A 27,661-nucleotide genomic window follows, 5' to 3' on the forward strand; every position below is an offset into this window, starting at 1 on the left:
ACAGTATGACACACAATAGTGTCTATGTAGACTTCTTTGTCTATGTAGACTTCTTTTTGGTGGGACTGCTGGTGTAGAACCGTCTACCCAACTAGACAAAAGTCCAGACATGATGTAAACAATCCACCCTCTCCAAGAATAAACGTACCATTCACACACCCCTTTTCTCAGTAAGGGCACACTCCTTTGAGACAAAGACTGCTTCAAGTATTAAATGAACTTACACAAAGGCGTATAATATATAATTATCCACCACTTTCTATTTGCATACAAATGAAGCAATTGATGTTTTGAAGTCTTCTGCTGAATGCATTTTTAGGAGCTGACCTAACTATGCTCGGAGCAAGCAAGTATAGAGTCACCAGTGAATGCAGACACACGAGACACAACTGAGTACCTGTTCACAGGACAAAACCCCAGCCAAGGAGACTTGACTGGACTTGAATTGAATCCCATGAGCCGAAAACACTTACAGACGAGGTGGATTTCATTCTCTAAAGCAGCTGAGACTCACAACCGCTGGGGCTGGAAGGTATAAACTAATCTCCCTGGGATAACAAGTAGCTGAAAAAGGATTCCTAAAACAGGAATCATTTTAAGACCTTTCCAAATACTGAATGTCAAAGCCAAGTTAAATCCTCGAGTAGCTAATCTTTTAAATATTCCCTCTTCTACCCCTCATTCTTACATTAAGGAGATTTTTAAAAAGTACAGAATTTCTCCTTCACTCATAACATGCAGTGTGCTAAGAGACTTCCACTAGCGAAAGAAAGTGAGGAAAACATATACAGGTACTAATTAACAGTAGAAATGACACCTGGGGAAGGACACTGACTTTGGCCCTCAGCAAAGACGGGGATCAGCTAATTTGGATGGAGACTCAGGCAAGGGCTGTGAAACCATCAATTTGGTCCCCTTCTTGGCCTTAACTCCTACAGACACTGGGATGGAGCAGGAGGGAGATTTCCAACTCCCCCACCAGCACCCAAGCTCCTCCGTCCTGCAGTCTAGCAGTCTCCTGTAGGAAGGGTAGCAGCTGGACTCCAAGATCATTGACAAGCTGCACCAGAGGGGGATGAAGTCACCGGACCACGGACTGAAATGGGGCTGGGTGTCTTATAGCAAAATAAATGCCAGAGGCCGAATAGGGTGTGTCTGCAGACTGCTGGGGAAGCACGTGTGGCACTTACCAGGGAGAGAGAGCTGCCGGATGCTGGAGAAGCAAAGCTGCCACTGCTCACAGTGGGCCTGGCTGGATGGTGCGGCCCACGATGGGCAGGGAAGAAAACTGGAGGCATCTACCATTGAAATGTCTTAGCGTTAATAACACGTGCACTAAGAACGCGTCTTTGAATGGTTACATTCTCAGGAAGCTGCTCCCTAATTATTATGTTACTCAATGTAAAAAGCCCTTGATAAGCATGGGACCCATACCGACTTAGTTGATCAGGCAGATCATAATCTTGTTCTGGGGAAAGAAGCTCTTCCAAACCTCTTGCTTTTTAGAAGCAGAGGAATCAAAAACAGAAGGAACACAACTTGCCTTAATGACCAGATAAGGTAGAGACTGGTGACACTGAATGTAATGTGCCATGTTCTGCAGGAAAAAGAAATCTCAACTCAGTGATAATACTAGCCCTAGGCCCCCAGCACTCAGCCACTGCCCTAGGCATGATGCACCTTTAAGAAATTCAGCACTATTTATTAGGGGTCGGACCTTCCACTTTTATTTTCATTTTTACCTGCTTGGTCCCTGCTTTCTTAAGAACTGGACCCATCTGTGTGGCTGTATAGATTATCCATCCCACCATCCTTAATATATTTCCAGAGGTCTCTAATGAAGATCCTGAGCTCAGAACATTAAAAACTGTTATGTCTTTTACCCTGGCTGATTCTCTTCCATTCTTCTTTCTTTAAGAAATTAGGAACACAAAAGACAAGCAGAAAGGAGAAAACAGCATAATTTAAGAAGCTGACCCCAAAGTAAATTCTGTATTCTCGTGTTATTCCTCCATGGGGTTGCACTTCCTTCCAGCAACTTCTTCAAAGGAGCAGTTTATTCTGCAGTTCACCGGTAAGTCTCCTTTGAACGCCCTAGAAAGGTTTTTCCATTAGCGACTCTATCCAGCTGGCCCCGTTTATTAGCTTAGTGGTGGCGATGACATATTCTGTACCTCCATCTTCCAGCTGGGAAAGAAATCGCAGGGCAGCAATTTCAGCAAAGGTTACACCCCCGAGGAAAAATATCAGAGTGACTCGGTTTTCTCCTGGTTGACCTAAAATATAAACATTTCAGAATGAAGAATTATTATTGATGCTTCTCTCCCCACCTCTTAAAAAAATTGCACCATTCCTAAGGAAAAATAGTCATATATGTCTTGGTACAGACAATTCATTTGAAACTCAGGACCATGATTGTGATCTCAATGTTTTTTCTAACTTCTGAGATCCTCAGTTCAGAGGTTGAAAGCGGCTTCTCCTGAGGGAGTAATGGGTTCTAGTGCTTACAATATAATTCACGACTAACAAAAGAGGTATGTACATCGGACTCTGACTCCTAAGTACTTTACAAATGTATCTTACAAAGCAATTGCATAATACATGAAAAGCACACTAACACTACATAATCATCTGTGGATACGGGCTGTGGACGTACGTTTCTTTTGCAGCCCTGTGGGCAACGGCTGCCGCTCCTCAAAGTGGGGCCCTGGGAGAATGCGCAGAACTTCCTCAATACTCCGCCAGCCGGGCCGGGAAAGCAGCTGGGCCAGGCGCACGCTGAGAGGGGCATAACCACTGTACACGTACGATATGTCCGTGGGATTCTGTTGAATAATTAAAGGAGAAAAGGCCTGTAGACAGGGCGAGAGAGAGAGACGTATAGCCGCCTAACTGTGGCTCGTGGGGTAACCCAAAATTATTTGATTTGGCTTTGAAGGCAGAAACACAAACCCCCGAAATAGCCTGCTCCAATATTGAAATATCCTGCTGCAATATCGAAATATCCTGATCCAATCCACCCCTGCTGGGCTCTGTTCTTAGCAGCCAAAGGTTCACTTTCAACTCAAATCTTCAACAGCCACTCAAAGCATCTATAGGTACTGAAGATGAAAAATTGTTACTTGGTTTGGCAAGAAACTTCTTGGACGGTAAAGTGGAACTCCCTAGCTGAGAATATAACCCTTGAACACGGCAATTCCACTTTCAGGCACTTATCCCACAGAGGGGCTTGTACTCTAGAGGACAAAAGACCAAAGCACAAACATATTAACTGCAACACTGTGCGAACTAGCAAAGGACTGCAAACGACCTGAATTTCTATCAGTAGAAATCTGATAAATCATAAAATAAGATGTATCTGAAAAACTACTAGTTAGCAATTAATTTAAAAAATTATTTTATTTTATCTTTGGCCTTGGCGCTCAGCTTGAGGGATCTTAGTTCCCCGACCAGGGATCGAACCCAGCCCCCCTGCAGTGGAAGCTCAGAGTCCTAACCACTGGACCACCAGGGAAGTCCCTATGTAGCAATGAAAAAGAACTTAAAAGAATGAGGAGATCACAGAAGGCTCTTCAAGATACGGTGTTAAGTGGTGGGTGGAGTGGGGAAAGACAGGTCAGTGCTGTGAAGAGCTGAACTAATCTATGATTTACGTTGTACAACACAGGAATTAAGATTATCTATATTCCCACTGGACAAAAGCAATCCAATTTTGCTACTGAGGCAGGAGACTGTTTGTTAGCTTTTGCGGCAAGACGCAGCCTAATAAAGTCCCTTATGAAAAACCAAAAAAGAAAATAAGAAAAATGAAACTTAGAAAGATTGGAATAAACAATAAATATAAAGCAAAGCGCACCCTACTTTGGAGACCAGTGGTATAGAATATGCACCATTTATGTAAAAATGTTTGTCTGTACAGAGACTCTTTCCGGAAGGATAGATTACAAACGGGTTACAGTGCTCGCCTCTGAGGGGAAACTGAGGTTGGATGTGGAAGGAGCCTTGCTTCTCACCGTTTGCTTTCCCTGTACTGGATCTTTGCCTGACCCTCCGGCATTTCTCCCTGGTGCTCTGTGCCCCAGAGGCAGCCCCGTGGGCTCTACACCAGCTGGAAACTGGAGAGAGGATGGCAGCGTGAGTTGTCGCCCTGACTTCCCCTCTGTGGTGCTGCCAGAGGTTGGCTGTGTCCCTCGGCTTGTCAGACGGCCTGGCCACACAGCTCTTCTCTCCCGGTTCTGGAACAGCCCCCTTCCCCTGCCCTCAGGCCTCGCTGGGGAGGGTTCCCCACTGCATTGCCTCTCCCCGGTCCACCCCGTCTTTATGAAACTCCCTCAAACTACCCAGTGCAAGAGCACCCTGTGCTTCCTGCTGGGATCCACACGAATGCGTGACTTTCTCCAAAACATTAGAAAACTGTCTTTAGAAAGCAAGGTGGATGCGGACATCAAGTGGCGTATGTCGCTGCAATAACCCGTTGACTGGGAACTCAAATGAGTTGCAGAGCAGGAGCGTCTTACTTGCTCGTTTACATCGTCCATCCAGAGGCGTAACGTTTTCCGGATGGTTGGGTAAGTGTTTCTGCCCCCCGTCTGTGGTTTCAGCAGGCCAGTCTTCTCTAGGTTGTGCAAGGTCAATATGTGCTCATAGCCGTATGTCTGCAAGAGAAGTCGAATCAGGAGAACGGTTTCTGCGACTTTCAAAAAAGAGCACTTCCACGTACAGATGGCCAGTAGGCACGTGAAAAGATGCTCAACATCACTAATTATTAGAGAAATGCAAGTCAAAACCACAACGAGGTACCACCTCACACCAGTCAGAATGGCCATCATTAAAAAGTCTACAAATAACAAATGCTGGAGAAGGTGTGGAGAAACGGGAACCCTCCTACACTGCTGGTAGGAATGTAAGTTGGTGCAGCCACTATGGAAATCTGTATGGAGGTTCCTCAGAAAACTAAAAATAGAGTTGTCATATGATCCAACAATCCCACTTCTGGGCATATATCCAGACAAAACTATAATTCAAAAAATACATGCATCCCTGTGTTCATAGCAGCACTATTTACAATAGCTAAAACATGGAAACAACCTAAATGTCCATCGACAGATGAATGGATAAAGAAGATGTGGTACATATATACAATGGAATATTACTCAGCCATAAAAAAGAATGAAATAATGCCATTTGCAGCAACAGGGATGCAACTAGAGATTATCATACTAAGTGAAGTAAGTCAGAAAGAGAAAGACAAATAGCATGTGATATCACATACATGTGGAATCTAAAATATGGCACAGATGAACCCATCTACAAAACAGAAACAGTCACAGACATAGAGAACAGACTTGTGGTTGCCAAGGGGAAGGGGGGTGAGGAGGGAAGGACTGGGAGTTTGGGGTCAGCAGATGTAAACTATTGTATATAGGATGGATAAACAACAAGGTCCTACTGTAGAGCACAGGGAACTATATTCAATATCCTGTGATAAACCATAATGGAAAAGAATATGAAAAAAAAGAATGTCTCTATGTGTATAACTGAGTCACTCTGCTGTACAGCAGAGATTGGCATGACATTGTAAATCAACTCTACTTCAATTAAAAAAAAAAAAAGAGCACTTGCAACAAACCCACTGGTTTGTACTCTGGGGCACGTTACCGAAGTCCAGGCAATGACCGTCCGTGGGCACAGGTGCAGGGCAGGGATGAAGCCTGCCCTAAAACTGCTTGCCATTACAGCAAATCCAGCTCACTGGATCACTCAAAGAATGATGTAAATTTTTTACTTTAAAGTCAGAATTTATGGACCCAACTTAAGTGAGCGTCAAATAAATTATAGTATATTTTTATATGGGATATAATTAGCTATTAAAAAAAGAAAGAGGCAGATCTATACATCCTGATAAGAAAGACCTTCTGGATTTATTCTTAAGGACAAAAAAATATAAGAAGACTATTACGTATAGTAGGATTTTATTTTTGTTAAAAAAGATATAGTAAGTAATAATAATAGCTAACACTTATATAATACTTTCTATGGTGGGGGGCACTGGTGTGTTCTAAGTGCTTTACATACATTAACTCAGTCATTCTTATTATAACCCCACGAGGTAGCCACTATTATCTCCATTTCATAGAGAAGTTTAAATAACTTGCCCAAGGTCACACAGCTAATGAGTAACAGAGCTGGGCCGTGGATCCAGCTGGTCTCGCCCCATGGTCTGTGTATGTAAACATTCTTTGTACATAGATGCAAAGACAGGAATCTGGAAGCACACAAACCAAACTGCTGACATTGGTCCCTTCCAGGGAGGGAAATGGGGGGAGGGGGAGGCGGGGGAGGGTCATGGTTTGCACCATGAACTTCTGCTTTGTTTGAATGTTATATGATGAGAATGCACGTGTAATTTGTGTAATTTTTTAAAAGGCAAAAAACAAACAAACAAACCCCCCCCAAAACCCAACCTGAATGAGTATTTAGTTTTAACACTAACATACTTAACTGTGACTAGTAATAGCAAATAAATAGTGCCTGAGACATTTTTAAACAGAAGGGAGAATTTTAAAAACAATGGTGGGCTTTTCCTTATTATAAAGTAACAGGCTTGATTTAAGTAAGTTGGCTAAAGAATCATCATCAGAAATGTGCAAAAAGTTCCCTTCCTCCATCGAATAGTTGGGTTAACAACAAGAGCACTAGACCCTGGCTGCCTGGGTTTTAGCCCTGGCTCTGCCACATACTAGCTGGTGACCTTGGGCAAGTTATAGCACTACTCTGTGCCTTAGTTTTCTCATCCATAAAATGGGGATGGTAAGAGTATATAACTCAGCGCTGTTGTAAGGATTAAACAAATGAATACACATAAAGCTCTTCCAGTTGAGCCTGGCACATAGTAAAAGCTCAGTAAACATTAGCTATTGTTATTATTATGCAAACACAGTAAACAATGAATACCAAGGACAATCCCTCCATGTATTAAAACATTTAAAAGATAGTGGAAACACTATACCAAAATAGCAGCTTTGGGAAGTATTTTTTTAAAAAGATGTTTTCTCCCCTGGCAAATTAGTAATTTAAAACTATACTGACCTGCAGGATTTCTCTTTTGTAATAATCCAAAACTTTTTGTTTGAGTCCACTATTGCACACGGATTGGAGGCAAACTAGTCTTAACACCTTGATCAGCGGATGTTTTTGGGCAATACAATCCTCAATGTAACTGTTGACCTGGAAACAAAATATATACTGGTACCAGCATCTGGTTTGGGGACCTAAAGAACTTGATATTTACTATTACTTTTCAAAGTCAAATATTGTGTGGTGACCTGGATGGGAAGAGAATTTGAAAAGGAATAGATACCATAACCTATTCCTATACATATGTGTGTATATGTATGTATATGTGTATCTGAATCACTTTGCTGTGCACCTGAAGCTAACACAACATTGTTAATCAACTATACTCCAATATAAAATTAAAAATGAAAAAAAAAAAAAAAAAAGGAGATGAGTAGGAGAACGGTTCATTCTTTTTTTCACTGTCCCTAAGCTCCCTCCAAAGTAGCTCCTCTGGCCCCTGCTACACGCACCCCCGTCACCATGCAGACACACCAGCGATGGGGAGCACCGGCCAGTGAGGGCACATGCAGGCAATCCAGCGGCCTGTCTGGACTCACCTGTCTCCATGGACAACCTCGGGAGAGGCTGCCGCACGTCCCGGGTGTGTGACCGTTAACAGCAGCAATTTATCAGCATAAAGTATCAGGAATCTTTTTAGAAGATGGGAATTTTCATAAATTGAATAATTTTAAATTTAGTAATAGAGGTGAATATGTAAGGGAAATTATATGATCAATTCTCTCAGAAAGCAAATCTATTCATTTATCTATTATAGTCCTTAAAGGTCTTTGATTTTAGGGGCTGGGTCTCACCTCTCCGTGCACCACAGAAAGTGCCTTGCATAGGATAATGTTAAATATTTGATACTTGATAGAATCTCTATTTTCACATTTTGCATTTGCTCTTCAAAATATGTAGACAAGGCATGGGAATCAAAGCAATTGCTTTTCTAGCTATAATCTTATGTTTGATAAGGTATCAATTATTTGTTAGAACAGTTTTATTGTACACATACCTTATCAGTGTCTATTCCAGACATAAACTCCTGCTCCACTGTTAATTTATCAAAGAAGTCTTCAGAAGCTAAAATGGAATTAGCAAATTTGTAACTAAGAAATTAATGTTAACGCTTTTATACACAGAGCATGATTAAGAAACAAGACACGCAAAAAAGAAAGCAAGCAAAAAGTTCAAATCGTCACCTGAAAAGAATCTTCTAAGAAACATGGAAACCCCTACAATCCTGAGCTCCTAAATTACATCTAGAAATAGTCGAGCACTGTACCCCTTTGCTAGCCTTAGGACTCTAATAAGGACTCAAGAATTTTTTCTCAGGACTTCCCTGGCGGTCCAGTGGTTAAGACTTCGCCTTCCAATGCAGGGGGTGTGGGTTCGATCCCTGGTCAGGGAGCTAAGATCCCACATGCCTCGCTGCCAAAAAACCAAAACATAAAAAACAGAAACAATATTGTAACAAATTCAATAAAGACTTTAAAAATGGTCCACATCGGGCTTCCCTGGTGGCGCAGTGGTTGAGAATCTGCCTGCCCACGCAGGCGGCACGGGTTTGAGCCCTGGTCTGGGAAGATCCCACATGCCGCAGAGCAACTGGGCCCGTGAGCCACAATTGCTGAGCCTGCGCGTCTGGAGCCTGTGCTCCGCAACAAGAGAGGCCTGCGCACCGCGATGAAGAGTGGCCCCTGCTCGCCGCGACTAGAGAAAGCCCTCACACAGAAACGAAGACCCAACACAGACAAAAATAAATAAATTAATTAGTTTAATAAATAAATAAATAAATTTATTTAAAAAGAAAAATGGTCCACATCAAGAATTTTTTCTCAGTATCAATGAAAGCTAATTTTGAAAGAGCATTTTACTTGCATCATCAGATCCAACCCAGTTTCACTTGATTTCCACTTCTATTAATATGAAAACAATGGATTGATTTTCCAACACTTTTATATAAGATTCAAAGTCTACTTTATAAAACAGGGCATTGAACAATCGCCAACTCAGCTTTTACAGCCTGTGTTTTAATGAATAAACTCACATCTTCCAAGCCCTTTCAAAATACTTAACATACACTCTCTACCAATTCTGCAGAGAGTCTTCAAGAGACAAACAACTAAAACAGAAACATGATGCTGCCCTAATTAAGTAATCCTTAACAACAGGAAAAAACCCAGACTGAAAAAATTAACCGCCTCATGTTACGGGAAGAATTTTTTTCTCTTTTCGACATTCCAAATATTTTATCATATGATTACGTGATTTTAATAATGAGAAAAATTGAGTTAGCCACAAAGGGAACATTTTTGACTATAAACATTCAAATACTTAACGCTGAGAATAACATAGGGTGTTAAAACAGAGCTGACCTTCCCACGGGAGTACCGTGGTGCCAGTGATCACGGTGTCGGTCATGGCGCGTGCAAGTCAGCCCCAGGTGAGCATGATCACTCCCAAGGATACTCACTAGTTACATCTTTGATTAGCTCTGCAATCGAGGTGTGGTTTGCGAGGGAGCCCCTTGCTGCCTGCATGTGGGGCAGCTGCGAAACGAACTGCTTGATCTCCCCAACAGTCTTGGCGTTGTGCCTCTCCTGAAACGCGTAAAACAGCAGAACCGTTGAGCGGGGAAAATATTTTAAGCGCTCTGTTCTTTGTATTGTTTAGAGGACATTTAATTTATACTAATGCGAAAGAACAGAATACAAATAAATCAGGCCAAACCCACCTCCAACTTGACACAGAAAAACAGAAAAGATAGGCTCGTTGTTCCCGTTCACTGCATTAGTACTTTTTAAGGGAGCAAATGCCTAATGTTTTTTCTTCCCAGGCATCAGATCATACTGTGATTAGTATTTGTGGGGGACAGTACTAGGTTGTCCACAAACATTTCTGAGTAAAAAACTAAAACAAAGACATGTTAAGAGGGGAACATAAACGGCAAAACATTTCCTCCATAATAGAAAAAAAAATCCATTCTTACTGCTGAACCTCAATCTTGAATACTGTCCATGAATAAACAGAACCTTACTGGGTGATGAGAAGTTTTTTTTTTTGCAAAATTTAGTAATTTAAGCCAAAAGTAACTTCAGAAATTTGAAGAAAATCAATTAGCGAATACAATTCCTAAGAAAGATGAAACCTGGAATACACACTCAAGTAAAAAAAAAAATCAGCCTTCAAAAAATTCTCCCAATTTATGTTTCCAAAGATTAAATACGCAGAGTTCAGCATCTTACTAAATTCGCATGTTTCAGAAACGAGCTTAACCAAGAATAAATCAGTGGTGGGACAAGAGCAGGCAGGAAGGTGATCATGAAGCCGCCAATTTAAAAGCTCTGGGCTGCTGGGATCTCACTCTTATTATCACCTACCACATCTGCAGGGTTCCCCTGCATGTTGGCTAAACTGGGAGCTTTTGGCCCAAATTGCAAGTTCTATTATAGAGGATATTTTATTTAGAGTACAGCTGGCTTCCTCTTTTTTTTTTTTTTTTTTTAACAGCTGCCTTCCTCTTAAGTGAGATAGGAAATAATTAAAAGGAAGGTAAAACAAATATTTATGATGAAAGCTTGTAAACTGCAAACACTACCCCTTTCTCCCCCAAAGGGAGAAAAACTTAACACCTTTTCTCATGGGTCTGGGAAGAAGTTTAAAAAGAAAATCCTGAGTCCTCCCAAGAGTCCGCAGTTTCTTAGGACGAGAACTGCAGCTCTGCTTAGTGGCTGCACTTCTGGCAGCTCTTCCTTCCTTCGTGGGGTGGGCAGTCTAGCCAGAATCAGGATGACAGCCAAACCGTCTCACCTCAAACGCTGCAGAGATCACCTTTGCTTTCTTGCTAAGCACGGAGCCCACTGCATTGAAGTTTTTATCTCGGATCTCAGCATACAGCTCCTCCGCAGAATTCAGCTGAAGCTTCTTTGCTTCCGTGGGAAGGTCCTTACCACCATCGCCCTGTTTCTTAGGTGCAAATTTCTCCGGAGGTAATTTCACGTAACCTGAACAACAGTGGAAGGGAACAAGGCTCTGCGCGCATTTAATGGAAGAACCAGTCAAGTGCTCAGGCACAAAACAGAATCTTCCAACTTAGGAGAGGATGGAAGCCGGCTTTAGAAAAAACTGGAGTATAGCACTGAGGTTTTGATTTTTCCACGATCAAAGTACAGAATGTAGTGACTCTTTAATATTAATATCATGGTTCCACTTTTCTTTGGGGGCACGTATCTGAATCACCGCAGCAATGACCAGTTCCTAAACTTATTCAGGGATCAGGTTACTTTTTCACTTAAAAAAAATTACAAGGCTCTCCCCATTATCTTCCGGTATTTTTCAAACTGTAAGTCATGTCCTATTAGTATATCATGAAATCAAGTTGGTGGGTTGCAATTAGCATTATAAACAAACAAACAAAACATTAAATACCATAGTGCATCATATGAAGTAGGGTGGTTTTTTTTTTAAATAAAATGTTGCTTCAGTTTCACACACACATATGTGTGCATGTACTAGGTCATGATATAAAATATATTTCTTACTATAGGTTGTTGTCGAAAATAGTTTGAAAGCCCACTTCCTGTTTTTATAAATAAAGTTTTATTGGCACAAAGCCATGCCTTTTCATTATGTCTCATCTGGGGCTGCTTTCACATTACAATGAAGAAGTGAGATTCCACAGAGGCACTGCATGACCTAAAATATCTGCTATCTGGCTCTTTACAGAAGTTGTCCACCCGGCTCTCGAACAAGCTCCCAAATTCCTCAGCACAGCGTCCAGTTCCTCCACTAAGTAGCCTTAACCCTCTTCTCCCGTTTCTGTTCCTGCCAAACCAACTTAGTCACCATTTCCGGGAACACCCCACACGCCCCCATGAGTTGCCTATAAACCGGTTTAACTCTAAGAAGCTTGGCAATATGAATCAAGGGCCTTATAACGTTAACACCTTTGACCCCAAAATCCCGCATCAGAGAATGTAGCGAAAGAAAGTACTATGCTATATGAAAAATATTTTTTGTATACAGATGCTTTTATAACCATAAAAAAACCTCAAATAACCTAAAATGCCCAACATTAGGGGAAGGATTATGCAAACCATGGTATAATACATATTACGGATTTTAATTAAGCTATTAAAATTATGCATATGCTGAGAAAATGCTCATATTATACCAAATCAAAAAAGAGGTTCAGGGAATTCCCTGGCGGTCCAGTGGTTAGGACTCCGTGCTTTCACTGCCGAGGGCCAGTGATTTATCAGTCCCTGGTTGGGGAATCTCGCAAGCCGTGTGGTGAAAAAAAAACGACAAAAAGAGAGATTCAAAATAATTTGGATAAGCTGATGCTATTTATTTTTTGTTAACTAAAATAAACTCTGCATAGAAAAAGGACTATAAGGAAATACACCAAAATATTAACATTGGCTGTCCCAAGGTTTGTGGGATAGGGCTTCAGGGATAATGGGAGATCTATGTTTTCCTTCTTTATTTTTCCAATTTTCCCTTAATTGATATTTGACTCATATTATGAAAAAAACTTGCTGCAGAGAAACTGTGAATTTATACATATTCCTTCTCTTCTTGGAGAATCCCCTCCTACCTCTCACCTGTCTTAGACAGAGCCCCCTGAGGCCGCCTCACAGGTCATCTCCCTGCTCTAAACTCTAGCTCCCTTTAATGGTCTCCTGGGTGTTTCACTCTCTGGGACCATGAGAGGAGAGGCACCCTTGTTTCTTTCTGGGTTTTTTTTTTCCAACAGCCCTGCTACCTCGTTTCTTTGACTCCCACCCACTATCCAGCACAGAACTCCTCTGTCAATGAAATGGAGTTTTAAAAAGTATTTAAGATGTCATCTTTTGGAACAAATAATTTAAAAATAAGACAACTTTACAACTTTACATGAAAGACTCTTTGTTTTGTGGAAACCCCTCTTCATGGCTGTGTCTTCACCTATTCCCTTGGCCATCCATCCATCCTTATGGTAAAATACACACAACATAAAATTTACCATTTTAACCATTTTACAGTGAACACTGCAGTAGCATTTAGTACATACACAACTTTGTACAACCACAGCTAGTACCTAGTTCCAGAACCTTTTTATCCCAAAAGGAAACCCCATACCCAATAAGCAGTCACTCCCCATCCTCTTCCTGAGTCCTGGCCACCACTACTCTGTTTTCTGTCTCTATATTTTCTCCTTCTAGGCTGTTCCTTGGCTCCCTGTGATGTAATTCAGGATGGCAATAGAAGCCAGGGCTGATGGAAGCCAGAGAAGGGCGCCTGGAAGGGACAGAGGGAGTGGTAGGACCTGTCGTAAACTGGAGACAGGGGCCTGTCTAAAGCGGGATCTCCACCGGGCACCAGCTGCAATGTGGAAATGTGACCTCGGGGTCGCCAGAGCTTCAGATGTTTTTAAAGACATGGCATACATGGGAATTCCCTGGCGGTCCAGTGGGTAGGGCTCCGTGCTTTCATTTCCAAGGGCCTGGGTTTGATCCCTGAAGCTAAGATCAGGGATCTTATCTTAGATAAGCCGCAAGCCACGTGGCATGGCCAAAAAAATAAAAATAAATTTTAAAAAAGACATGGCATCCGTCAGGATAATTATTAAAAATTCTCTCCAATTTTAAGTGCTGACAGAAACAAACAGACAAACATCATGTGGACCAAAACCAAATAAAACGTTTGTGACCTCTGACCCCAACAGTTTGTCAGGCCTAAACTCTAGCAGGCCTTCAAATCTTCCGTCGAGTGTCCCCAACCTCCCGTATCAGCCTTTGCCCCAGAAGGTCCCAGCTGTGCTCTCTGCCTCAGCAAACTGGTCGTCCCATGGTTCCCTGCAGGTATTATGCCACCTGCCCCTCGCCAGCACCCCCCCCCAAACTCTACCCCTCTTTCCAAACCCAGTACCAAGGCCACCTCTTCCAGAAGCTTTCCTGAACAACTGCCTGCCACGGCATCTATGTTCTGCAACTGCAGAGCCATCTGTTTATTTAGCCCTTGGCCTCTGCTCACAGCGGGAAAGCAGAGTCCTGTGCAATAAACATCTGCCTGCCCTTGTGTGACGGACAATGGTAGTTTGCTCAGATGTCGTTTAATTTTTTTTTTTTTTTTTCAGCTGCACCGTGCAGCATGCAAGATCTTAATTTCCTGACCAGGGATTGAACCCATGCCCCCTGCATTGGAAGAATGAAGTCTTAACCACTGGACCACCGGGGAAGTCCCTCAGATGTCGTTTAATCCTAGCGTCTGCAGGTGTAAAGTCAGCATTTTTATTTTTTTCAAATATTCTCTGATTTATTTGAAAAGGAAGCACCTTCTAAAAGAACGGCCTTTTGGATATTTTTATCAGATTACCTATTAGTAAAAGTAGGTGTTACTTTACTCACTGTTCTGAATGCCATAAATTTCATCAATGAGTCCTTCATACGTAAGCTGAGTGGCAAGAGGCGTTAACAAATCCACATTCCGATCGAGCAACAAGAGATTATCAAAAACAGGGAATATTGAATTCTGGCTCCCTGTAAACTCTCTCTTCATCCTGATCATCATATTGGCCACTTGCTGGAAACAAAACATGGGATCAGGTGGGGCCCTCCTGGGAATAAGCAGATTAAAAAATTCGGCTAAAAACGGAAAGAATCAAAAAAGTGAAAAAAGGAGAAAAACTGTAGAAGAGTGAGATGGATAAGAAATAAGCAGCTACAGAAAAGCATTCGCTGCTGGCTGCCTGTCCCAACACTTACACTTTAGCCAGTGGCAGCAGCTATTTCTCAACGGGGCATAATTCAGAGAGTCTATTTCTGTTATTCACAGTAGTTCTGTTCTATAAAGTTGCTGTGAATATTGAATCAGCAAATACCCAACCACTGCCCCGAGGGGCAATCAGGGTTAGGGTGCCGCGAGCCTCTGGTTATAACATTTTTGTCATCTGATCAATATATAACCTTGTCTTATGTGTGTTTCTGTTTAAAGACACATTAAATATATGCCGTTGATTCTCTAACACCGTCACTCACGCCTGAACGAAGCTCATCTAACACGAGATTTCTCCCTAAGGCCCATCACAGCCTTCCTGCGCTCTGAGCACTAGACAGCGCTTCTGCACCACCCTTGGGGGCCATTTTAAACAGCAAAGTCACCATCAAAAAGAGCACAAAAATGCAAAAAAAAAAAAAAAAAAAAGTGGCACTGAGCAGCACATGGCATTATACAGCGGCAAAAAGGACACCTGTTTATGGTATGAGCTGAAGGCAGAGGGTTGCTCTGTGCGACCTCAGCTGGGAACATGCACACTGGACAACTCAAATTACTGCCGCTCTGAGCATGTCCACAAAACACTGTGAATATTGATTTGGGGGCTACAGATAAATTTCAGCAAAGAGGTGAGTTCCCAAATAAAAAGGATTGACTGTATTTGTAAACAGATTCCCACTCCTTCCCTTCCTGGGGACCAGGGGACCCTTCCTCCACCACCAGAAGCACCTGCCGTTTCTCACCCGGGCGCACTCTCCTTTCCCAAAGATCTGGGGGATCGTCCCGTACAGAGCTTGCAGGGTCATCAGCCCCTTGGCTGCGTGGTACAGGCTGGTCTGGTCGCTCTCCAGGTAGCACTCCTGCGGGGAGGAAGGGCCGGTTACGGTCACGGTCATCTGGGTGCGTGAGGCACCCACCTCTGTCTGGCACTGGGACTACGCAGCCACTGGGTAAGACCGTTTCCACTAATTCCCCACTTTGCCAGGAAGCTGCAGACTCGGGTCCAGCCCAGGCCAGGAGGCCAACAGCTCTGCCGTCGGGGGCAGCTATGGCAGCAATTCTCCCGTGGCAGAGCCTTCTGGAAGGCACTCCTCTTAGTTTGTCAGCTCTTGAATAAGCTACTGATTAAGAAAGACTGACACAGGAACTGGGCTCTCATTCACCGTGGTGAGTGTAAAGGCTGGGAGGACACCACAGGAGGGCCACATAAGCGCACATATTCTTTGACCCCCCCTAAAGTCCCAGATGACCTCACAACAGAATACCTGGCAGTTTTTACAAACATGACGCCAATTTCATATATACTGACAGCAAATGAAGGCCATAACATCTTGAGAAATGAGAAAGGGGTAGCTGAAGAATCTTTAGAGAGTGATCTCATTTTCAGAAAATATATTTCACCTTATAAAATATACAGGGTATATTTTGTAAAGTAGACAAAATTATACTTTTCTGCATAGAAAAAGGGACCAAAAAATATACACAAAACCAGCTAGGAAGTGAGAGGAGAGGCTCTAGCAGTTCTGACATGGGTAAGAGCACAGGTTCTCGACTCTGGTTGTCTTGATCTGAACCTCAGCTGTGTCACTTCCCAACTGGTGCCCTCGGCCACTTATATAACCTCTCTGTGCCTTATTTATTGTCTGCAGAAGGGAGTATATTCAACATAGTATACGGATTAAATGAGGTAATTGCATGTAAAACATTTCATCCCAGTACCTGAAACATATAGTTAAGTCCTTAACAAATGTTAGCTTTTACTATTAGAAATTGTTTGATTATTATTATATTTTTACAATCATCATCCACTCATAAGTCAAAATGGAACACTGTACCAGACACCCCTCACCGACCCTCCCAACGTGCTTCTAGCCCAAAGCCAGGAGGGAGGGGACACTGGAGGCATTAAGGACAAGAGGGTGGGACTCATGTGCTCCGCCCAGGGAGGAAGGAGGGCTGCGCCTGGAAAGAGCCTGGGGAGAGTGCTTGGCGGCTCTTCCAAGTCTGATGATTTTAACATTTCACTGCATACGACACGTCCAACTCAAGAATGTCCGAAGACATACTTTCTTAAAAAATTACTTAAAACTCCCTATCAGACCAGAGCTAAGCTAAAAATTCAAGAAAAAAAATATATTAGGGAATATCTCTCAAAATCGTATTCATTTTTTTAAATGTAAGAAGTTGTATTACTATAGACATTCTTTTTGTAATTCTTTTTAAAAAAAATTTAAAAGTTGATGACATATTAATCTTGAATTTTTTGCTCTATTATAATTGGTGGTGGGATGATTATTTGTACTAATATCCCTGTATTCTGTGCTTGTGGAATCACCTGGTATTTCAAGCCATGAGGACATTTTTGGAGGGACAAATGCTAATACCCATTAACATTTAAGTACACATATTTTTTGACCCCAAAGTCCCACATGCCTACACAATAGAATACCTGGAAGTTTTTTTGTTTGTTGTTTGTTTTGTTTTGTTTTTCTATGTTTATCAAACCAATGAAAATGAATTTTAAACAGGTGGACTTGTAACTACTTGGAATGTGTTTGTTTTCTTGACTTAATTGTAGGCAATTCTTACTTCAGGTTGGGGAAAAAAAGGGCAGGCGGTTTTGATTTTAACTAAAATTATAGTGCTTCACTCACATAACACCAGCGAGTCTAGCACACCATATAAGAAGTAAGACCTTTTAAGGAAAACTTTACATTCTAAAATTATTAAAAGGACAACATAAACTCATTCAATCATGCAGGTCCTTTAAACTTTGCTTTGAAAGTCTTAAGGAGAAAAAAATACGGTACTGTGACTAGGGCATAGGCTGGAGAAACTTTATTTTTCTTCCCTTACCTTACTACTTGAGAGAAGTCAATACAATTTTCCATTTGTATAAATGAAAGGCCAGTTTTTTTTTTTTTTTTTTTTTTTTAAAGTGGTGAACTTCCTTTAGTATACCTACTAAGAGATGATCCCTTCCTTTCTTTTTTTTTTAAATTTATTTATTTATTTATTTATGGCTGTGTTGGGTCTTCGTTTCTGTGCGAGGGCTCTCTCCAGTTGTGGCAGGCGGGGGCCACTCTTCATCGCGGTGCGCGGGCCTCTCACTATCGCGGCCTCTCTTGTTGCGGAGCACAGGCTCCAGACGCGCAGGCTCAGTAATTGTGGCTCACGGGCCCAGTTGCTCCGCGGCATGTGGGATCTTCCCAGGCCAGGGCTCGAACCCGCGTCCCCTGCATTGGCAGGCAGATTCTCAACCGCTGCGCCACCAGGGAAGCCCGAAAGGCCAGTTTTTAACTCTTTTATAATAATATTCCTTGAGCCAGAAGAAGATATACATATTTTCCACATTTTAGTTACATTTCAACAATTATGTATTATATGCTTATAGGGATCATGTTCAATGGCAAAGTGAAGTGGACTGATGGTCTCAGATGTTTCCGTGTAAGACAGCGTGCCAAGAACTGGCTTATATATTATCCGTCCTCCAGACTGACATCACACTTCATAATAGCTTGGTATGATGACTGCTGTCAAAATCGCCTGCATGGAAAAACCCGTGCCACTGGGCCTGGTCACGCCACGCGGAGGCCTCTCTGGGAAGGATGCACAGGCCGTGCGGGGGAGCAGAGCCCCAGCGGGTAGCACCTGCACCGCCGCCTCGGAAGGGAGGCCTCTACCGTCCGCTACCTTGCAGTTTTTGCAAAGGAGGTAGGTAGATTTTATGTATACTGATTTCTATATATACATATGAAGGCCACAATAGTTTAAGCCCTGTGACTGAGCATTAGAGTTCAATGAGCTGAACTCTAATTCCCACGTTTTGTACAGTGCAATGTTCAAGACGATCATAATCATAGCCCAAAAGCACAGAAAGATCTACATGTGCCTCCTGATGCCATGAAAAGCTAAATTATGCTCACTGTTTAAAATCACATAAGTAAGTAAAATTACCTCAACTCTATCAGAAATCGGGCTTGAATTTAATATTAGGTAGAACTCTCAGCTTTATTATCCAGGCGAAATCTTTGACTTCTAAAATAGAATCTTAAGTGAACATATATAAGCCAAGGGCTTGAAATTCTCAGCAGAAAAGAATTCTGTTCTTTTTTGCAAACCAGAGGTTAAATAAAGAGGAAATCTCTCCTCTGGACAGGTTTTGTCATGCCAGGACAAGTTTACCTCAGCTGCTACCAATTCACACTAATTACACGGATGTGAATTAATTACATGTGGGGATACCATTATAGCTACGTGATAAAGCGAACAGAGCAAAATGTTAATTCCAGAACCTAGGTGATGAGTATACGGGTGTTCACTGTACCATTCTTTCAACTTTTCTGTATATTTGAAAATTTTCATATAAAATGTTGGGGGGCGGGAAATCTGTACCATCATTGGAAGAGATTTAGTGTAAGCAAATCGGTGGGGAACATGGCTGAAAAGAAGAGCCAAGAAACTCTCCTGGTTATAAAATTCATCAGTGGTGCCACTGAGTTCTTCCTCAGGTTAACTCCGTGAAGGCGGTGGTCACTGTAACAACATACTAGGGAAGAAAGAGTTTCAAATAATCTTTTGCACAACACCAGTGGTTCTCAGAAGTTCTAGTCTCCAGACCAGCAGCATCAACGTCACATACGCATAACTCAAAGAAGGAAATACAGATAAATATGATTGCACTAAGAAAGTACGCATAGCAAAAACTACCATAAGCTAAGTCAAAAGACAAATGTCAAAGGCAGGTAAAGAGCCTACAGATACAGGGCCCACAGGTACAGTGATCTATGCATGAGGTAATTCACTGTAGCACTGCCTCTAAAAGCATAAGATGAGAAACAACAAAATGTCCTTCAAAACGGGACTGACTTGATAAATCACGGTACATCCAAACCATGGAACAGTATGCAGCTTCAGCTAAGAATAAAAAAGTATTTTCATAAATGGTAGAAAATGACTCCAAGACATATTAAGAGAATAAAGCAAGTTACCAAAGTTATATAGGATATGCTACCATTTGAATAAAAGCTCATATATACTATGAGCTGTAGCTGCCTAAAGCACTTCCAAAAACAAATAAAAAAGAACGAGTAATAGTGATTGCTTCTGGGAGGGATAGCATTTTGAGAATTGGGTGGAGAGTGGCTTACTTTTCATTCTGTACCCTTTCTTGCTCAAAGAAAATTTTCATGTACACAGATTATGTTTACAAAAGATTTTCAAATTACTTTTTTAAATACAAAGTAATATTCTTACGAGAGAAAGCATTCTTTGAAATAAAGTTGTAAACAAAACCAATACATAGGGCTTCCCTGGTGGCACAGTGGTTGAGAATCTGCCCGCCAATGCAGGGGACACGGGTTCGAGCCCTGGTCTGGGAAGATCCCACATGCTGCGGAGCGAATAGGCCCGTGAGCCACAATTGCTGAGCCTGCGCGTCTGGAGCCTGTGCTCCGCAACAAGAGAGGCCGCGATAGTGAGAGGCCCGCGCACCGCGATGAAGAGTGGCCCCCACTTGCCGCAACCAGAGAAAGCCCTCGCACAGAAACGAAGACCCAACACAGCCATAAATAAATAAATAAATAAAATTAAAAAAAAAAAAAAAAGTGGTTTCTTTAAAAAAAAAAACAAACAATATATAAAATTACATTTGGAAAAACCATCCAGAACTGGGGAACAAAGATATGCATAGAAAATACAAGATTTTCTATGTCTTCAGGTAGAGAAGGATTTAGTAAGACTCAAAAAACACAGACTGAAAGAAAAAAAGTGATATACTACTTTGAAGGGCTCATACCTCCAAATTTCAAAGCTTACTACAAAGTTACATTTATCAAGGCAGTGTGTTACTGGCATTAAGGACAGACATATTGATCAGTGGGGTAGAGCTGAGACACCAGAAATAAACACATTTAGGGACAACTGATTTTCGACAAGGGTACCAAGACAATTGACTGAGGAAAATATACTCTTTCAGCAAATGGTGCTGGAACACATGGATATCCACATGCATATCTGCACATGCAGAAGGAAGTTGGACCCCGACCTCACATCAGATAAAAATAAACTCAAAATGCATCAAAGACCTAGATGTAGGACCAAAATCGTAGAATTCTTTGAAGAAAACATAGGAGTAAGTTCATGACCTTAGATCAGATATGACACCAAAAGCATAAGGAACAAGAGAAAAAAATAGATAAATCGAACTTCATCAAAGTTAAAATCTTTGGTGCATTGAGATATCCCTTTCACCAAAAAGTGAAAAGAACCCACAGAATGGGAGAAAATATTTGCAAATCAAATATCTGGTAAGAGACTTGCATCCAGAATATATTAAGAATTCTTAAAACTCTTATAACGAAAAGATAAATGCTCAATTCTAAAAACGTGCCATGCTTAAAGACTTAAATATAATATATGATACCATAAAACTCCTAGAAGAGAACATAGGCAAAACATTCTCTGACATAAATTATACCAATGTTTTCTTAGGTCGGTCTCCCAAGGCAATAGAAATAAAAGCAAAAATAAACAAATGGGACCTAATCAAACTTACAAGCTTTTGCACAGCAAAGGAAACCATAAACAAAACGAAAAGACAACCTATGGACCGGGAGAAAATATTTGCAAGTGATGCGACCGACATGGGCTTAATTCCCAAAATATACAGACAGCTCCTACAACTCCATAACAAAAAACCAAACAACTCAATCAAAAAATAGGCAGAAGACCTAAATAGACATTTCTCCAAAGAAGACACACAGATGGCCAATAGGCACATGAAAAGATGCTCAACATCGTTAATTATTAGAGAAATGCAAATCAAAACTACGATGAGGGGCTTCCCTGGTGGCGCAGTGGTTGAGAATCTGCCTGCCAGTGCAGGGGACACGGGTTCGAGCCCTGGTCTGGGAGGATCCCACGTGCCGCGGAGCAGCTGGGCCCGTGAGCCGCGACTGCTGAGCCTGCGCGTCTGGAGCCTGTGCTCCACAAGAGAGGCCGCGACAGTGAGAGGCCTGCGCACCGCGATGAAGAGTGGCCCCCGCTTGCCGCAACTGGAGAAAGCCCTCGCACAGAAACGAAGACCCAACACAGCCAAAAATAAATAAATAAGTAAATTAATTAATTAAAATATTAAAAAAAAAAAAAAAACTACGATGAGGTACCACCTCACACTGGTCAGAATGGCCATCAATTATTTACAAAGCAGAAACAGAGACACAGATGTAGAGAATAAACATATGGATACCAAGGCGGGGGGAGGGAGGGTGGGATGAATTAGGAGATTGGGATTGACATATAAACACTGATGATACTATGTGTAAAATAGATAACTAATGAGAACCTACTGTATAGCACAGGGAACTCTACTCAATGCTCTGTGGTGACCTAAATGGGAAGGAAATCCAAAAAAGAGGGGATATATGTATACGTATAGCTGATTCACCTTGCTACACAGCAGAAACTAACACAACATTGTAAAGCAACTATACTCCAATAAAAATTAATTAAAAAAAATAATCTACAAATAATAAATGCTGGAGGGGGTGTGGAGAAAAGGGAACCCGCCTACACTGTTGGTGGGAATGTAAATTGGTGCAGCCACTGGAAAACAGTATGGAGGTTCCTTAAAAAACTAAAAAGAATGAAATATTGCCATTTGCAGCAACATGGATGGACCTAGAGAATATTATGCTTAGTGAAATAAGACAAAGACAAATACTACATGACATCACTCATATGTGGAATCTAAAAAAATAATACAAATGAATGTATACACAAAACAGAAACTGACTCACAGACACACAGAAAACAAACCAGTGGTTACCGGTGGGGAGTGGAAGGGGGGAGGGACAAATTAGGGGTATGGGATCAACAGATACAAGCTAGAATACATAAAATAGATGAGCAACAAGGATTTACTGTATAGCACAGGGAATTACACCTAGTATCTTGTAATAACCTATAATGGAATATAATCTGAAAAAATACTGAATCACTCTGCTGTACACCTGAGATTAACATGCCCATCATGCTCACAAATTTGGCAAAAATTAAAGTCTGACGTTAAAAAAGAAAACGCCAAACTTACTTTGAATGCACCCTCTGATTCCATGGATAAGAGATCCCCATCAAATGGAATGAGATCTAGGCTGTACTCCTCCCTATGAATAAAGGATCCCAAAACACCTAGATCCTTCAACCGCTGTTCGCACAATAAGCTACGTCGTGGCACAAACAAAATGTGGAAATCTCTTGCTGGGCCACGTCTGTCTTCACTGCAAAAGAAGGAACATTTGTTAGCTTACAAGCTCCTCAGAGTCACAGACTCTTTCACTTACTTTATTCAAACTGCCGGGCACACAGGAGGCACTAAATAAATGCTGGTTAGATAAACATATGAACATTGACTTTCAGACCCAAACTGTTAACAGTCGCTTTCTCGCTCTTTCTCTTTTTTTTTTCCCTGACAGGAAAGCGTTGATTCATAGCCGGTATTTGCATTTTCTAGCTTTCTCTTAAACTATTTATGGGGGCATTAAAGCGCTCAGGTTTACTGAAACAGGATATCTGTGTCTTGTTGAAAACAAATTGTTCTTTAACCAAACCAATGCAGCCACAGCGTCTCATATTAAAACGAAACATCACTCTTGACTCCTATCTCTCCTTGACAGTGGACTTCTCAAAATAGCCCATATGCTTTTAAGATTTTAGGGGCCACATCAATCGATTATACCACAGAGTACAGACTGGGCTGAGAGAACTTCCTCTCTCTAGACCGGATGCTAAATTAAATTTTAATCAGCTCTTACTTTGCTTATGAAATTCAAGCACCTTATATTCAGTATAACCATTAGAGGTGTTTTTGTTTGTTTTTTGTTTTTAAAATCAGTGTCCTTTCTACTGATACACGTCCAAACTTTTAGGTGTCCTGAAAGAATGGGGTTTTATGATGACCACCCTCTCAAACTGTTTGAACAATGTCACAAGTTTCCCACTTTCCTTCGTTGTATTCTTCCGTGCCTGTCCCAGTTTTTCCAAAAGACCACTTTCCAAGGTACTGGCAAGAGAAGGGGTTCACAATGAAAAGCTCAGGACATTAAAACCATGAGAAGGATTAACTTCTTTTGGCCCAAGCATAAGCTCTGAGAGATACCTGAGCACATTTTCAGAGATTATATCCATCAATTCTAGCCTGGGTCTGACAACAAAAATAATATTCTTGACATCAGCTGCTGGCAAACGACTTCCTTTAAGCGTGAACATTTTTTCCACTTCATGTTCCTAGGAAAACACACACACACAAAAGGTTAACAAAACCCCTGAAATTTACGTATGGTATCCAGACTCAGACATCATAAACACTCCCAGTCAAATGTACATCAATATTTTGTTATCAAAATTTAGATTTCCCAAAGCCAGCTGTATAAAGGACAAGGTTTCAGGATGAAGTCACTGCTACTGTATCTGAATTTAAATGACTCTCACGTGATGAACTATCAAAGACACCAGGTAACAGTCACATAATACAATGTTAGTAATTAGGATCAGTATAGAATCATCAGCCGAAGGACCACTGTATACAAAATGTTAGCCAGGCATTAGTATTGGTGTTTATAAAAACCGAACAGCCTTGCAAGCCAACTACTCAGGAGGAAATGTAAACTTATTATTATTACTAAAGTAAAGAATTATTATTAAAATTAAAAATTTTTTTTAAAATTTAATTTAATTTAATTTTTAAATTAAACATTTTTAAAATTTAATTTAATTTTTAAATTTATGGCCGTAACTCGCGGCATTCGGGATCTTAGTTCCCAGATCAGGGATCGAACCCGTGCCCCCTGCAGTGGAAGCGCAGAGTCTTAACAGCAGGACTGCCAGGGAGGTCCCTAAAGTACAGAATTATCAATCCCTGAACAAAACCCAAATAGCTCATTTACCTTCAGTAGTGAATACTGTGCAATCAGGCCAAATGGTCCTGTGAGGTACTCATCCCAAACTATTGCCTACAAGAGGGGAGAAACATTCTCTTATTACAGTTAATATCAGGAATTTCAACAATATCAACAGAAAACAGCAGTCATACGTAGTAGAACTATTGGCCTCAAAGTCTGAATTAACAAAGATTGTAACTGGCTCTGGTCACATTCATATCCTACAGGTCTTAAAAAAGTAGCATCAGGGCAAGTGATGTTACTGGTGGTAATAGTAAAGTTAAGACCTAATTACTGTCCTCAAAGGAAAGAAGGAACTGTACTTTGTTGTGTATCTGTGTCATGGTATTATTATTAGACTGAACCATATGGAAACTGCCAATTGCAACAATTCAACTTGTATTTTATTTTATTTTTTAATTAATTAATTAATTAATTTTTGGCTGCATTGGGTCTTTTCTTGCTGCGCGCAGGCTTTTTCTCCCGAGCGGGGGCTACGGCTTCTCATCACGGTGGCTTCTCTTGCTGCGGAGCACAGGCTCTAGGTGCACAGGCTTCAGGAGTTGTGGCACTCGGGCTCAATAGTTGTGGCTCACAGGCTCTAGAGCGCAGGCTCAGTAGTTGTGGCACAAGGGCTTAGTTGCTCCGCGGCTTGAACCAGGGCTCGAAACCGTGTCCCCTGCATTGGCAGGCGGATTCTTAACTACGGCACCACCAGGGAAGTCCTCAACTTGTATTTTATATAGAAGTATCATATAATCGAATTATACAAATTAAAACCTCTGATATAGGTATTACAAATCTTATTTTGACAGAAGAGGAAATTATTTTTAATTGAATTGTATACTTTATTTTTTAAACTAATTTATTTTTGTTTTTGGCTGTTTTGTGTCTTGTTGCGTGCGGGCTTTCTCTAATTGAGGCGAGCAGGGGCTACTCTTCGTTGCGGTGCGGGGGCTTCTCATTGTGGCTGCTTCTCTTGTTGCGGAGCATGGGCTCTAGGCGTGTGGGTTTCAGTAGATGTGGCACGTGGGCTCAGTAGTTGTGGCGCATGGGCTTACTTGCTCCGCAGCACGTGGGATCTTCCCGGACCAGGGCTCGAACCCGTGTCCCCTACATTGGCAGGCGGATTCTTAACCACTGCGCCACCAGGGAAGTCCCAGAAGAGGAAATTTTTAAAGGCTCAGAAAGTTTAAGTAACGTCCAAGGCCATATAGGGACCTTGGACGTATACAGTATAAGGGAGTCAGGACTCCAACCTAGGACTTAATGACCCCACAGGGTAGTGCTCTGGGGCCCTACTACTGCTAAACTCCAGTGTGATTTTTCTTTCATTTTTAATTGAATTTTTATTGAGATAACTGTAAATTAATATTCAGTTGTAAGAAACAATACAGAGACCCCCTAGTACACTTTGCCCAGTTTCCCCCAATGGAAACTTTTTGCAAAACTATGGTACAATAGGTGTTACAACCAGGATATTGACATTGATACAATCCATCATCTCATTCAGATTTCAGGTTTATTTCCTGAGCTTGAACTGGGCACGTAGGACTTAGCCTGCTTTTGATTTCTCTCAACGGCTTCTAGCATCCACTCTACCTCTTGAGGTCCTATTCTTTCTAATACTGATTCCTGAGTTTCCCCAATTTTCCTTTTCTCTTCAGAGTTGTATTGCCAGTTACTTAGAGGGACTGATAAATCCTAAGGGGAGAGAGGAGAGGTAATACCACTTAAAAGAAATCCTATGAAGTCTATAATCTACGGTTTCTGATCCCATTGTGAGCTGGGTGCTAATAAACGTCTAACAGGAGGAACAATACTATTTAAGGAAGCCGACGTTAAAACCTCAAATAGCTACAACTTCTCATAATCAGAGGGAGCAGCAGGTTGTAAGGTGCTGGTGCTTCATACTTTTGAGGGTATGATTTGTAACGACACGTATGATCATTGTAATGAATGGACACTGGACCAGCTACGTCCCTGGGCCGGGCCCGCCTCACCAGTTCCAGTGTCTGGGGTGGGAGCTGGGGGGCACCAGATCCGCCCCTCGACCTGACACAAGCTGGTTCAGTAGGGGCTGAGACAACACGGTGGCTTTTTCTGCTGTCATGAAACAATCACGATGCCACGCGGACTGCGGGCTGGACGCCCCAGGCCCCACCAGCGGGCCCCTCTCCCCGACTTATCATTGCCGCCAGCTCTGCTCCTGGAAGCCCTAGGAAACCTCGTACACCTGAAGCCCAGGCGGTCAGGGACCTGATCAGGCCAGGCCGGACGGCGCCGGAAGGCGGTGTCGCCGCGCACTGCCCCTCACCTTGCTTCCCGCGCACTTGTCCAGGAACTCGCGCAGCTCGCGACGCACCGCCTCGCGCAGCACGTTCAGGTTCACTCGCCCGTAGGACAGGTGCGTCGCCATCTTGCCCCACCGCTCTCTTTTCCTCGCAATCCAACCGGATCGGCTTTACCCCTACGCGAGGCCCACAGACGCTGTCACGTGACGGCATGTTCACGTGACGAGGGCCGCTGACAGCAAGCCAAACCCGGAAACCGGAATCGGCGGGTGTCTGCTGCTCTCTCCCCAGGTCCTAGCGCCCGCTTCTTTCTTCCCCTGTGTGGGTTCCGAGGCTCCCCACGACCGACAGAGCCGTCCAGACCCCGCCTCAGTCCAGGGCACCTCAGTTGGGCGCTGAGAATTGGGTTTAAGGGCAGAGACCGGATCCTACTCGTCCCGTTTAAAAATCGAGACTTTCATCTTAGCAGCAAGCATACTCGCTGTAAAATGGTAACGAAGCTAAACTTGAATGGAAATCTTTTAAATTATAGCAATCAAAAAGGTCCTG

At 42.1% G+C, this 27,661-nt stretch overlaps 1 protein-coding gene across 4 annotated transcripts; it reads right to left on the minus strand.

Moving 5' to 3' along the window:
- Positions 1-1,943: 1,943 nt before the first annotated feature.
- VPS33A (VPS33A core subunit of CORVET and HOPS complexes) lies at positions 1,944-27,331 on the minus strand. 4 transcript variants are annotated; one of them, XM_082418069.1, is made up of 13 exons: positions 27,136-27,328; positions 24,825-24,890; positions 24,038-24,165; positions 22,973-23,159; positions 15,624-15,740; positions 14,514-14,688; positions 10,933-11,126; positions 9,596-9,722; positions 8,135-8,202; positions 7,090-7,227; positions 4,518-4,655; positions 2,657-2,825; positions 1,944-2,276 (listed from the first exon to the last, which is right to left on the minus strand). In XM_082418069.1, exons 1-13 carry the CDS (start codon positions 27,235-27,237, stop codon positions 2,095-2,097), a joined length of 1,791 nt encoding a protein of 596 aa, XP_082274195.1. In that variant the 5' UTR covers positions 27,238-27,328; the 3' UTR covers positions 1,944-2,094. The 4 variants fall into 4 exon arrangements, with proteins under 4 accessions (XP_082274195.1, XP_082274196.1, XP_082274197.1 ...); XM_082418070.1 differs by lacking the exon at positions 7,090-7,227 and having other exon boundaries at positions 27,136-27,331; XM_082418072.1 differs by lacking the exons at positions 1,944-2,276; positions 2,657-2,825 and adding an exon at positions 2,959-3,101 and having other exon boundaries at positions 27,136-27,331.
- Positions 27,332-27,661: the final 330 nt, after the last annotated feature.

The sequence above is a fragment of the Balaenoptera physalus genome (genome assembly GCF_965194825.1).
Source record: "Balaenoptera physalus genome assembly, chromosome: 12".
Lineage (NCBI taxonomy): Eukaryota > Metazoa > Chordata > Mammalia > Artiodactyla > Balaenopteridae > Balaenoptera > Balaenoptera physalus.